General features: G+C 43.0%; 1 protein-coding gene across 1 annotated transcript in view; it reads left to right on the forward strand.

Annotated features, from left to right (window-relative positions):
- plxnc1 (plexin C1) overlaps positions 1–13,890 on the forward strand; it is a 52,836-nt gene that overhangs the window by 9,610 nt on the left and 29,336 nt on the right. Inside the window, exons 7-11 of the mRNA XM_056275854.1 lie at positions 6,131–6,233; positions 9,111–9,186; positions 9,786–9,827; positions 10,395–10,528; positions 11,147–11,323. Of these exons, the coding sequence (XP_056131829.1) occupies positions 6,131–6,233; positions 9,111–9,186; positions 9,786–9,827; positions 10,395–10,528; positions 11,147–11,323 (532 nt within the window). The remainder of the gene's footprint in view (positions 1–6,130; positions 6,234–9,110; positions 9,187–9,785; positions 9,828–10,394; positions 10,529–11,146; positions 11,324–13,890) is intronic.

Genomic DNA, 13,890 nt, shown 5'->3' on the forward strand with positions numbered 1-13,890 from the left:
TTATTTCAGTTTTTTTCCTCTTGTTTTCAGAGAAGCGTCGTCTTAGCAGTTCAACAAACTTTTCCTCAGCCTTCCAACCTTTTTGCGTCCAGTAAACTGTAAATGGAACTTGGAGACTGTTGTTGTTCAACATTGACCAAATGCAGTCAATAACCAGAACTAACCAGGACTCAGCTGCTATGCTAAACTCTGTAGTCACAGAGGTAATATCTACATATTACAGTAATCTACTTTACAGTATTAAAGCGTACAGTATTGCACTTGTCCACTAAAGACCATATAAACCCCCAATCTCCGAAAACTTCTCTCATTGTTTAGGATAGGGCTGTGCAACATGACTTTCAATTTCATTCAATTCAGTTCAAAACTTTATGGCAGACGCAGGGTCCATAACAAAGACAAACAAGGTAAAAGACAAACCCCAGACAATGCAAAGAGTAAACACAATAAAACAACTTAAATGGAACAAGTCAGTGTCTTATAGACCCTTTTACTGTTTGTAAACAGTGATGATGTACGTGTGGACGTGCGCACATTTAGGCAATGGAAGTATGGAGGAGTTAGCTAGTTTGTCAAACCATGCAAGGGGATTAACGGCGAAAGTTACCTGAATAAATTAACTTTGGCGAACGGCAACCGACTTCCAGATCCGTGTGGTATTACCGAGTGGGTGGAAGAAGTTACTAAGTGGCCTAATATCCAGTGGCCAGATATATGTACATACATATTTGGTGGAGAAACCAAGCGTATACACAAGAGAGAAGTTGCGGGCATACAAGTCACTGGATGCTTACAACTATGTTGTCTGTGGTCACGTACAAAATGTAAAATACCATGACATAGACTCAGAGTTTTGTGTCCTGAAATCCGAAGTCTTGCCAAGTCTTGTTTTGTGCACAACACAAAGATTCAGTTTACTGTCACAGAGGAGGGAATAAACCAGAGAAATATTCACATTTAAGAGGCTAAAAGCAGAGAATTTGCACAATTTTTCTTATAAATGACTCAGATCAAGGTGTTGTAAAAATGTGTATTTAATAACGGCTCTCAATTAATAGTTGCAGTTCTAAATTATTTTGAGAGGAAAACAAAAACAATGTTACATGTTCTGACAATTCACAGTGCAGTGCTGTTTGTGAAATGGCAACATATGAATGATAGAATTCACTCATTTTTTTAGATTTTTTGGGAACAACACTTTTCAGAGATTTGTGAGCGCGCCACCCACTATCACATCATCGAGAATGTTAACCTGTGACACTGGAATTACTGTTTGCAAAATCTTAAAGTTCTTCCATCGTCCAATTACTCGTTCCACATGTATCCTTACACGAAACAGTTGTCTCGATGAGTCCACCTCCTGTGCAGAGTTGCTTTTTTCCTTTTGTGAAATGAGGTATACGAAGGGTGGCACCATAAGCTGCAAGTTCATCTTGGATTAGAAATCCCCTGTCTGCCAGAATCTCATCATTATGTTCCAAAAGTTCCAAAAACCCTGATTCCTTTGTTATCTGCTTGTCAGAAACCCGCCCACCCCAACCAGGGGACAGAAATGAAATTGCTCCAGCTGGAGTGATGCCAATCAAATATTTAATGGTGTTGGTATGTTTATAATTTGACCATGTCTGGGCCCTGGCGGTTAGATTACTGGGTCTAGCAATGAAAACCTCTGCAATCTATCATGCACCGGCATCTTTTAAAGTTTCGCTTGAAGATTTTAGGCATGTTCTTTAGTATAGCTCCCTTACTTGGCCATTTAATGAGTGGCTTGAGGATTATGGCCATAGCAGGTATCCAGCTCCGACAAATATTTGATAAGGTGGTTTTTGATACCTTAAATCTATAGGCCAAATCAGTATTAGTTAGGCCCGGCCTTAATTTCATTAGCACAACCAATAGGTGATCCTGTAGAGAGGGGTTTTGGCTAATTCTTTCTACACTGTCTGTTATTTTTGCACACAGCCAGTCAAAGATAACGGAGGTAAGTCCTGTGGAAAAAAAAAAATCAGTTGCCCCATGTTGAACTTAATAGTGGCATAGGAAAACGTAGAGTTTTGCAGCTCCTCTTTAAGCTCCTCATTTTCAGCCTGTAGTTTTTCATACTCCTGCTGCAGGTTGACATAGTCATTCTGAAGCGGAGTGTACCTCAGGTTCAGATCATCATGTTCTGTCCTTGGGACTGGGATGTCCTCTTCAGCTTTAACAGAAAAGGGAACAGTTAGGATATGCCGGCACAAGCTCACAACAACTTGGTTAATTGCACACCAAAAATATATCCTTACCAGGACAGTGATCCATGCTGCTGACTTGTCCTGGAGTTTCAGAAGGAGCAGGCTGATTGGGCGGAGTGTAAACCCTTTCATGTCATCTCCTTTTCCTATGCTACCTTAACATAAGAAAAGCTAAATTAACGAACAGAAATACTGATCAGAGGCCATATTACAGGAAATTCCTAACTTGCAGATCCTATCTTAACTGTTTGGTTACGATTAGATGTAAGGTTATGATTGGCTTAATACCAACTGGAGAAAAACCCTATCTTAGACATCCCTATCTTCACTTCAAACTTAAGACGGTAAATATTTGTAATACAGCCCCATTTTCTCAACGCCAGCAGCTGCAAGCTCCAAAGTGCACTGAATAGCATGAAATGAAAGAGGGAAAAAGTAATTCTAAAACGATTAGGAAGTGTTAGGCCTAATTATTCTGACCTTTCCGCCTTTGCCTCGGGGTTCTGACTTTGTTTTGTGAACTTAAACACAGAGGGCACAAAATCAGGATTCTGTGAGTCCAGTGACGCCTCACCTGTAAATAGCCAGACACACCACATTAGCCAAATAATACCAGCTAACGCTGCTTATCGGTTACTTTAGCTATTAGTCTCCATCTAAACCAGGCATTCCAGTCAAACCAAAGAGTGGATAGATAACTTACCCAATATAAAATGGGCACTGCAAACGCCAGCATTTTGGATCGTGTCCTCAGTCCAGTTTTCATCAATACGTTTGATGGCTTGCAACCACAGGCGCCTCCGGTTGCTCTGAAATGGCCGTGATCCCGCCGGAATTCGGTAAAACTTCAGTCCGCTGTTGGTAGGCTAGCGATTCGTACAGCCAACCACACAACACCCGGACATTTTGGTGCTGGTTATACTTCTGAATAAACTTTGTAATCTCCTCTTCCTCGTCTGAATCCGTGAACGAATGGGAGACTTGGGGGGGGGGGGGTAGCATGTCACTTCCGTTGCCTAAATGCGCGCGCATACTTTTGATGACGTAGGCTGTAAAAGGGTCTATAGGCCTGTAGTTCTCTAGGCTGCATACTTTACCAGCTTTGTCCTGCCACTAACAGTACAGACAACATTGATATATATATCGTGTGACAATAGAAAAATTCTGTCGTTTATTTCGTTGTGTCGCAAATCACGCTCTTTACGGCAATATTTTGCATCATTTGGACGACACTTTCCGCTCATTGCCCAGCGTGGATGCAGGCAGGAAATGTGCATGAAGGCCATACGAACAAACATGGAGGACAGTGAGCGTAACGCAGAACGGGGGTAATTCCGAAACAGAAGGACGCCGACCAGCCAGGACAAAATGAGGAGCTTGTACCTAAAAGAGGAGCCACTTCTATCGTATGGACGTGGTTTGGGTATGAAAAGTCTGTGACACAGACCAGAAAACCGTACTTTGCAAACCATGCCGCACACCGGTCCCCACAACAGACTCCAACACCACTAAGCCTCTCTTAGCACCTCCGCAAGAATCACGTCAGACAGTACGGAGAGTCTACAGATGAGCGCCGCCAAAGCGCAGATGCGCAAAGCTTCCAAATATGAGCGAGTACCTCATATTTGTCGAGTATACAATTCAAAATGTAATAAGAAATAGGTCTTCCCTATTTCTTTCTTTTGAATGGTCAGGATGCAAGGAGTGGAGGTGACCAAGGCATTTGAGTTTAAATACTTGGGGCCAACTGTCCAAAGTAACGGGGAGTGCAGGAGAGAGGTGAAGAAGAGAGCGCAGGCAGGGTGGAGTGGGTGGAGAAGAGTGTCAGGACTGATGTGTGACAGAAGGGTACCAGCAAGAGTTAAAGGGAAGGTTTACAAGATGGTTGTGAGACCAACTATGTTATATGGTTTGGAGACAGTGGTACTGACGAAAAGACAGGAGGTGGAGCTGGAGGTGGCAGAGTTGAAGATGCTGAGAGTTTCACTGGGAGTGACGAAGAAGGACAGGATTAGGAACGATTATATTACAGCAGTGTTTCTCAACCGGGGGTCCGCGGACCCCTAGTGGTCCGTGGTGTAATTGCAAGGGGTCCGTGAAAATAAAATGTCTTTAAAAAAAGATCCTATGACATTTATAGAAATAGGATTATTTTACTCAAACGTGACTGAGACCTTTATCTACCTAAACTATAAAGGGTAACAGGACTTTTTTCTCTAATTACATCTGTTTCACAAGTGTAATTTATTGTATTTTAATAAGAGATCTCGCTCCCGTTTGCATTGTTAAAAGTTACTGCATAAAAATTCTGTTGTTACATATATCTGAAAGTTACTGAATACATATTCTGTTTTGTTACATATATCTGAACGTTACTGAATACATATTCTGTTTTGTTACATATATCTGAAAGTTACTGAATACATATTGTGTTTTGTTACATATATCTGAAAGTTACTGAATACATATTCTGTGTTGTTACATATATCTGAAAGTTACTGAATACATATTCTGTTTTGTTACATATATCTGAAAGTTACTGAATACATATTCTGTTTTGTTACATATATCTGAAAGTTACTGCATAAGAATTCTGTTTTGTTAACTATATCTAAGCTACAACTGAAAGCTCTTATTTTTGCCCCAAAGAGTGAATAAATGCTATAATGCAATTTAAAATGCAGTTTCTACTGTTTCTATCAAATTGCAACCCCCCTCCCCCAAGATCAGGTGGAGGGGTCCTCAGGGTAGATCAAAAATAAACAGGGGGTCCAGGACCCCAAAAAGGTTGAGAACCACTGTATTAGAGGGACCGCTCAGGTTGGACGGTTTGGAGACAAAGCAAGAGAGACAAGATTGAGATGGCTTGGACATGTGTGGAGGAGAGATGCTGGGTATATTGGGAGAAGGATGCTGAATATGGAGCTGCCAGGGAAGAGGAGAAGAGGAAGGCCAAAGAGGAGGTTTATGGATGTGGTGAGGGAAGACATGCAGGTGGCTGGTGTGACAGAGGAAGACGCAGAAGACAGGAAGAGATGGAAACGGATGATCCGCTGTGGCGCCCCCTAACGGGAGCAGCCGAAAGTAGTAGTAGTAGTCTTTCCGGCGTCCGGCAGCCTATCCTGTTGCCTACCAACACGGGGATCGCCGGCTCTAATCCCCGTGTTACCTCCAGCCGTGTCTGCGGGTGGGAAGCCGGATGTGGGTGTGTGTCCTGGTCGCTGCACTAGCGCCTCCTCTGGTCGGTCGGGGCCCCTGTTTGGGGGGGGGGGACTGAGGGGAATAGCGTGATCCTCCCACGTGCTACGTGCCCCTGGTGAAACTCCTCACTGTCAGGTGAAAAGAAGTGGCTGGCGACTCCACATGTATTGTAGTCTGCAGCCCTCCGCGGCTCGGCAGGGGGGGTGCAGCAGCGACCGGCTCAGAAGAGTGGGTTAATTGGCCAGATACAATTGGGGAGAAAAAGAGGGAAAACGTTTTCAAAAAAAGAAATAGCCTTTTCCATGTGGTCATTTTATATACACTATTTATTCATTAGATTTACAGAAAATTTGCTATATTGTGACATGTATCGTTATCGTGATATGAATGACCTATATCGTAATATGAGATTTTGGTCATTTCACATAGCCCTAGTTAGAATTTCTTATATCTTTGGACTTTCATTAGGTCTTCCTCCTGAAAATGGGAGAGTGGGGAGAGCTCGAATTTTGCTGAGAATCGAAATTTCCATGTCTTTTCCCACTGTCCTGTCTTGGAATAATGTGATAAATTGAACATTTCCTCGTTGTGCTGACACAGATTCTGGGACCACCTGGGGCGTCCCTGGACCCCCTTTTTCTTTTTAAATCCCCAGGCTGTGCTCTCATAATGCTGATTATATTGTTTTGTGTTGACAGGCCTGCATGTCACAGTCAATATCACACTCGGAGGAGTGCCTCTCACCGAGCAGTTGAAACTAACCAACTGCTCCAGCATCGCTGGACCACCCACCTATTTCCTGTGAGTCTGACACCTCCACTGGATTCTAATATATCTGTTATCAAACCAAAACACACACACAAAATTAACTTTGTATAAAAAACAGTGGCGAAACTGATTCAGCTGGTGCTAAGAGCTACGTGCTAATACACATGTTCATGTCTGGTGGCGTTTGTATCATGTCCATATTTACGGGGTTGTGTGAGACCAGGCCGCAGTAAACAGACTTCCCATCACAGGCTTCTGCTTTAGTGGTTTGGACAGGATACAGTTTGTACGACTGCTTAAGCACGATTTTGAAAACGGGGCTCATTTTGTCAAAACAGTACACACACCCACACGCACAAGTAGCAGAACACCTCAGCTCTTGCTCAAAATGAAACACCTCATTAAAAACGACACAGTAATTTGTAAAAAGCAAAACAAAACAAAAGAATTTTGTCACCGTATGGCACACATACGGTCCCGTATGATCTGATTGTGTGAACCAGATACGCACCGCTGTGCGCAATCTAAAACACTTTGAGGGTGTCTCCTTTTCTAATGATGTAGTCTGGGTTTGATTGTTTCAGAGATATTGTTCGAGTGAAGTACATGAATATCTTGACCAAACACAACACACAAGACCAGTACTGCACACTGATGAAAATATTTCTTTCTCTCCACTTTGTAAAATCCGTCGATACAATCATGCATGTCCAAAGATTGCACCGAAAATCAGAACAGACGTGTTCTAAATAGAATATAGCGCATAAAAACAGCAAAAACATTTGTGCAGACAAAAAAGAAAGCATGAATTAAAAAAAAAAAAACCCTGAGCATCACCTCTTGGCCTAGCTGGATCTGGCCATAGCACTTCCTCCATATCACAGGCTACGTCCTCTCTCTCGAGAGACAGCGAGGGAAGAAACTTCTAGAATTACGAATCTGCCCTTGCACAGACCCTGCATTAATTCAGTCGCAGTCCCCCTCCATGGCTTGAATGGAGGGGTATCCCAACATAGGGCTGGAGATCATAAACCTTCCACTGCCATGCCGAATAAAGCTCCTCAGCGGGGTTAAGGTGGAGAGAGTGTGGTGGGAGGTATTGGAGTGAAAATTGTGGATGCTGATGAAACCAGTTTTGGACCAGAGCAGATTTGGTAGAAATATACGGTATCCCTCATCTGCTGTGAGGACGATGTCTGTCTACAAATGTGAGTATGTGGGCTGTGTTGTAAGGACCCGAGCATGGCAGTGGAGGACCCCGTTCTCCGTGCTTGTAGCGCACATTGGGATGTTACCACCATGTTGGCTAGGAACATTCAAAATAGCTCTGTGGTCAATGATGTTGCTCCCTCTTCTTACTTTTGCCAGGTTGAACCCAGCCTCATCTATGGAGATAGATCCATGCGGGACTGCCTCAGCATCCATTTGCAAAATTCTGGGGAAAAAAAACAACATTGTGTAGTTCAGTGTAGGCCTACTACAAATCGACATGTAAAAAGGTTGTGTGCAGTGCACAATATTCACATCGCAAGTCTTTTACTCTCTCAGAATTTCTTTCAGATGGCATTCGGTAGAGTTATTAACCCACTCTTCTGAGCTGTGCCGTTCGCTGCTCCACCCCCTCCGCTGATCCGGGGAGGGCTGCGGACTACCACATGCCTCCTCCGATACATGTGGAGTAGCCAGACGCTTCTTTTCACCTGGCAGTGAGGAGTTTCACCAAGGGGATGTAGCGCGTTGGAGGATCACGCTATTCCCCCCAGTTCCCCCTCCCCCCTGAACAGGCGCCCTGACCGACCAGAGGAGACGCTAGTGCAGCGACCAGGACACACACCCACATCAGGCTTCCCACCCGCAGACATGGCCATATGTGTGTTTGTAGGGCTGCCCGACCAAGCCGGAGGTAACGGGGATTCGAACCGGTGACCCCCATGTTGGTAGACAACGGAATAGACCGCCATGCCACCCGAACGCCCGTGACTGATGTTTTTGTAAGGATTTGCCTCAGTGTCGCTGGAGAGACCTGACGGACATTATTGAAAACTGTGTGGTCGTTGAGGACGTTTGTTTGACTTTCTCTGAGGTGTATCACATTATTGGCCGAAACCATGTTCACAATAGCTGTTGCTTGTTCCTCTGAGAATATGGGGACTCTTCCTCCTTGACGTTCTCGACCCTCAGTCCTATGTTGACCAATCGAAATACATGTAAAATGTCACAGGACAGCGTACAAAGCCTTGTTTCAAACATGGAACGCAGCGAATGGGCACCAAAGGTACTGACGTGGTGCCCATAGGAACTACCCTGTACCGAGTTTACGGTCAACAGGAGAGAAAAGCTGTTTTTCACCCGCGCTCTTGTCAGAATGTCTGAATTTCTGTTGCAACAGAATATCTGCTGAGGTTGGCTGAACTCTGCCCAGCTTCTCTCAATGTCAAACCAGGGTTTACAACATGGACAACCAGTGTTGCTCAAATCTCTTGTGACAAATATGCGCCTCTTCCTCTTCCTCTTCCTCTTGCTGCAACATTGCCATTTTTGCTGAAGAAAGATAGTCTCACCTGTTGCCCTTTTAAAGTGCTTACACTTGATTGTGAGTTTACAATTAAACGCCTGAGTGTCTGTAACACCCGATGGCCGTGTTTGATCAGTGCTACGGTATTGTGAAATGGCAAAGAAGTGACGTCGTGTTAGATTTCTGTGTCTAATTTGGAGAAGTGTGTCCAGTGTTTTGCTAAACGTGTGAGGCTGAGAATGTGCTTCTGGTTGTGCAGGTTGTGCTCCTTGAATGTCAGGTTTCACAAGCTGTGTGTTATTTTTAATTTTAGTGTGTAACTCCTAAAAGACGGTGCTATCTGGGTGATAAAACGTCGTGTGTCTCATGTATAATAATGTCTGTTCTGTGTTCAGGTGCCAGCGGTGCATCACAGCTGGATGTGGCTGGAACAACAACATGTGCTCCTGGACCCACACAGGCCTTATGAATGTAATAATGCACGACGTCATCCATCCTCTTTTGAATACCAGAGACTACACATTGGTTATCCATGAGACCAGAGACCCGACTCTGAAACTTTTGTCTTGTTTTTGTAAGCTGTTATCAAGAGCAGAAATATGTGGCGTGGCGTATTGTTGGTGAAGCGTTAACATCGGAGAGAGTGAACGCCACGCTCTGTTAATCTGCCATTTGGCTTTTCGGACAAATCAAGGCAGCCCCTTGCGACTCCCTCGGGGGCTGTTGTGGGTCGCTTCGACCACGGTTTGAGAACCACTGCCACTGAAAGGTGCTCTTATGCAAACGTGTTGGTCCTCGATAGGGAGGCGGCCAGGCTCATAGTCATTATGCAACATGATGGTGGAGCGTTCGCAGTGCAGGAGGAGGAAGACTAATGACTCCTTGCCTCCTCCTCCTCCTGGTGAAAGGCAGTACTGCAGTTAACGATGCCATCAGAGGGGTTAAAACAGTGGTGTAAAAAAGCTACCACCACGATAAATCTGAAGGAAGACGTGTGTTCCCTCTTTTTCTTCCCTTCACTGACTTTAACCTCTCACCCCCCCCCTCACCCCCCCCCCCCCGTTTCACAGGACAGCGTTTGTCAGACGTTCGGTCCAGGACTGGAAACCTCGGTGAGTCTACTTCCTGTCGTCCTCACTGTGCTTTATTTTTTTGCCAGCATCCCTTAACGTTTTTGACTTTATTGGGGAAGTGGAAAACAGGAACAGAAAAAAACGAGTCTGTGTGTGTGTGCGCTGTCAGTAATGTCAAGTAGTTTGAATCATCATTTAATAATGATAACAAAAAGACGTTATCAGTCGCTGGTAATGAGCACAGGTGGCACTGCAGCAAAGGAGGTGGAAGATGAGTGGTTCCTGACTGGTAAAATGTGGGTTGTTCGCATTTTTTCCTGATCGGGTCACCTGATTTTTCAGAAGAGCTAAAACGAGAATGTGTTTGTTTCAGAAATTTTTTCCACAACAAAGTTTTCATGTTACTTGAAGCCCTTTGTAATGCCAGTCTGATTTCACTGAAATGAAAAAGAAAGGAAAAAAAACAACCTTGTATCTCATCTGTATATTATAGTTTAAACCCTTGTATTTGTTTCAACATGTGGCCTGATCCTGTGTTTCAAAAAGCCGTAAGTTTGGGTTTCCAGTTCTCAAAAATGTGTGTGTCTTGTGTTTTTTTATTGTCAGATGCCAGAGATCTCCTCCATTACACCAAGTGTCCTGTCCTTCCATGGGAAAAACCACGCCGTGATAAAAGGTCGTAACCTCAGTCCTGTGACCAAGGTGCGGCTTCAGAGAGACATGGCCTGCAGCTCAAAGGAGTGAGTGGGTTTAGGGACTGAACTGGTTCATCTGTTCTCATAATGTGTGGCAAAACCAAATAATAACAATGCGTTAAAATTGCGGATCCTTCGATTTCTTATGAGCGTGGTGCAGTCTGAGATTTTCATGAAGGTCATCGTCCTTTCTGCCACGTCCAGTCTAAACTCAGCACTAAAAATGATGGCAGTTTGTAATAATGGCAGGGCCAGATGGGCTTCAGCAAGTCTGCTGAGGAACTTTGGCAAACTATGTCTATAAAACATGTTTAAATAACTTCTTAAAAAGCATTTTCACAGAGTTCCTTTTATGTTTTTGACACATTTTAATCTTCTTTTTTTTTTTTGGTCAAGTTTTTCCTTGGCTACTTTATTGAATATTGACGACTGTTTTTAGAACTTTTAGCATTGTATTATTATTATTGTTGTTGCTGCTTGTAGTAGCAGCTGTAATCATAGCGGTTGTCTTATAATAACGTCTGAAAAGATTTGCCTTAATCAGTTCAATATGACTGTGAAGGACTCTGGTTAGGACTTTCTAGTCCAATAAATGCTAAATAATGGATGCATGCAGACTTGTAAATCTTTTTGTCTGTTTCAACCATTGTGCCATGCGGTTAGGTCTCCTGTGTGGAACAACACAGGGATGAGTCTGATGTTCAACATCTCCAGTGGGGACAAAGGGTCGGTGAAAGTGTGTCTCGTCCTCCCGGATGGCAGTTGCCACGGCAACGCCTCCATCTCCTACCGTTCCTCGCCAACCTGCCTCTCCATCTTTCCATCTACTACCTGGGCCAGGTATGACACAAACCCAGGCTCTGATTGAGAGTTTACATCCTTTTCAATAGGTATTCTCTGATTGCCAAGCATAGTGAAATTGAAAAGCTCTTGACTTGCTCAATGATGTTGTCGTGACCTCTTGTCCTGGAGGGGCCTGGAGGTCAGTAAGTATAGTTACTAGACAACAAAGATTTTGCTTCTTGAACACTTGGTTGTATTCTATGTATTTTGGGCGGCTGATCGTGAAAATTGGCTTAAACTTTTCCCATCGCATACTGTTTTGTAGATATAACCTATTTTTGCGATTTCCCATCATATTTCAAGTCTACTAGTATATTGCCCACAAAGCAAGCTGTTTTGGTCAGTCCAAGCATACCTGGGCATGCAAATGTTGTTTTCGGCATGCCTGGGCATACTTAGTCAGGTTAGATTAGGGGTGGGCAGCATGGTCCGGGGGGGGGGGGGGCCTGGTGTGGGTCTTTGTTCCAACCAAGCGGTTACACAGCACACACCTGATTCTATTAGTCAAACAATAATCTTGTTCCAACCAAGCAGTTATACAACTGATTCCATTAGTCAACCAATAGTCTTTGCTGAGAACTTTGATTTATAGACGTTGGTGTGTGGCTGCTTGGTTGGGGCAGGGACCTGCACCCACGCCGACCCTTTCTGGATCATGTTGCACATCCCTGGAGGCTATAAAAGCTACTCACATTTACAGATACTGTTTGGACGCATGTTGATGCGCATGTGAATAAGTTAATGGTGTAAATCACATTTCGGTGGCCTTACGCATAAGAAATGGGAAGCGATTGTACAGAAAACGGTTTGTGTTCGTTAACAGGTGTCTGAAATTGAGATTTGACTAGAAATGTAAAGCGCTTTGAGTGGCTGTTGCAGCTAGAAAAGCGCTATATAAAATGCAACTTGATTGATTGATTGATTTTCAGTTACTTCAGTAAACACACTTAAAGGCTCATTTATGCTCCCTTTACATACGAAAATAAATATGTCCATTTCAAATGCTGTAATTGTCACCGCCCACATACTTCCATGCATCCTTTACATTGGCATGGATGTTAAGCAATACATCCGCTAGAGAGCAGTTCAGGGTCAAAAGTTTGACGACAACTAACATGGCGACGGAAGAGGAGGTTGTTATAATGTACCTGTTAAGAAAGAGGTGAAAACGGAGGCAGCATTGTAGACAGCGGTGGTCTGTGAGGCCATTAAATACATCATAGGTATGTTTCAAATTCCTCACCAACTTATTCAACCTCTCCTCAAAGAGTTCCGCCATTTTATGTATCTTCATCATGTCTTGCTGGTCTCATTTAAACTGTTGGCTACACTGCTCCCACAATTTCCGGTGGTACTGCTCCATTTTGTCCGTAAGCGTTCAGAAAACGTGAACAAATACGGACGAAATGAACGCAGAGTATGGACAGAAGGCTCCGTCCGTATTTAACGCTGAGCATAAACGAGGCTTGTATTTCTGCATGTATTTAACATGTTGTTGAATTGTTGAATATATTTTCCAATCGTGTAATCAGGTTGGCATTCAGTAAGATTTCAAACAGTTGTTTGGCTAAAGAGATGTGGCTAATGCCTCATTTTAGCATCTGCTGCGCTTCTAGCTAACAAGTGGTGTCCAGTGGAAGTTATGTGTTGAACAAGTTAGCTCAGCCAAAGGGGTTGCATGACTATTTCCTTTTTCTTTTCTTTAAAACAAATTTTTATTGAGTTTTCAATATTCAACAAAAAGCAAGCTCAAAAGTTCAACTAAAAATAACATGTAGAGCCCGCCTGGAGGTATGGCTAGGTTACAGGAAGGTAAAATAAAGTCTCGATATATTGAAAAATATTTATAACTTTAGTTCACAAAGGATACAAACCCCCAATTTAACAACACAGCAAAAGAAAAATCACATAGATGGAAAGATAAAATATCTCTGAATAAAAATCCCAATGATTGTTTCTTACCAGTCACTTATAATTTCAAAGTATTCAATGACTTGCTGACAACTTCCACCAGACAAATTTTATTAGCTGCTATGCTGGAGATAAGTGGAGGTTTCATAACCCTTCAGCCAAAGAATTTTACTTATTTTAAAATGTCCATCATACATTTTCCAGGCTAGACTACTTCTTTTTAGACTCATCCCTTCTTAGTGAAGTCAAATCTGTGGAATATTTGGCAATTGTCATGTCAGATCATGCCCCATTGACACTTGAAATAAACTTCTCCAATCTCTTGACAGATCATCCTCCTTGGAAATTTAACTCACTATTGCTATTTGATGAGAAATTCTATGACTACCAATGAAAAGCTATAGAAACATTCCTAGATACAAGTATAAATGAATCCATCTCCCCCTCATTACTGTGGGAAACTTTGAAAGCATTCCTAAGGGGCCAAATAATTTTCTGTTCCTCTCATATAAATAAACAACGCAAAAAACAACTTCAAGATTTAACAGAATCAATATTAAACATAGATCGCCAATGTTCCACAAATCCCACACCAAAACTCCTTAAAAAAAGATTAGATCTACAATCACAATTCAGTTTGCTATCTACAAATA

The sequence above is a fragment of the Lampris incognitus genome, chromosome 3, assembly GCF_029633865.1.
Source record: "Lampris incognitus isolate fLamInc1 chromosome 3, fLamInc1.hap2, whole genome shotgun sequence".
Classification (NCBI taxonomy): domain Eukaryota; kingdom Metazoa; phylum Chordata; class Actinopteri; order Lampriformes; family Lampridae; genus Lampris; species Lampris incognitus.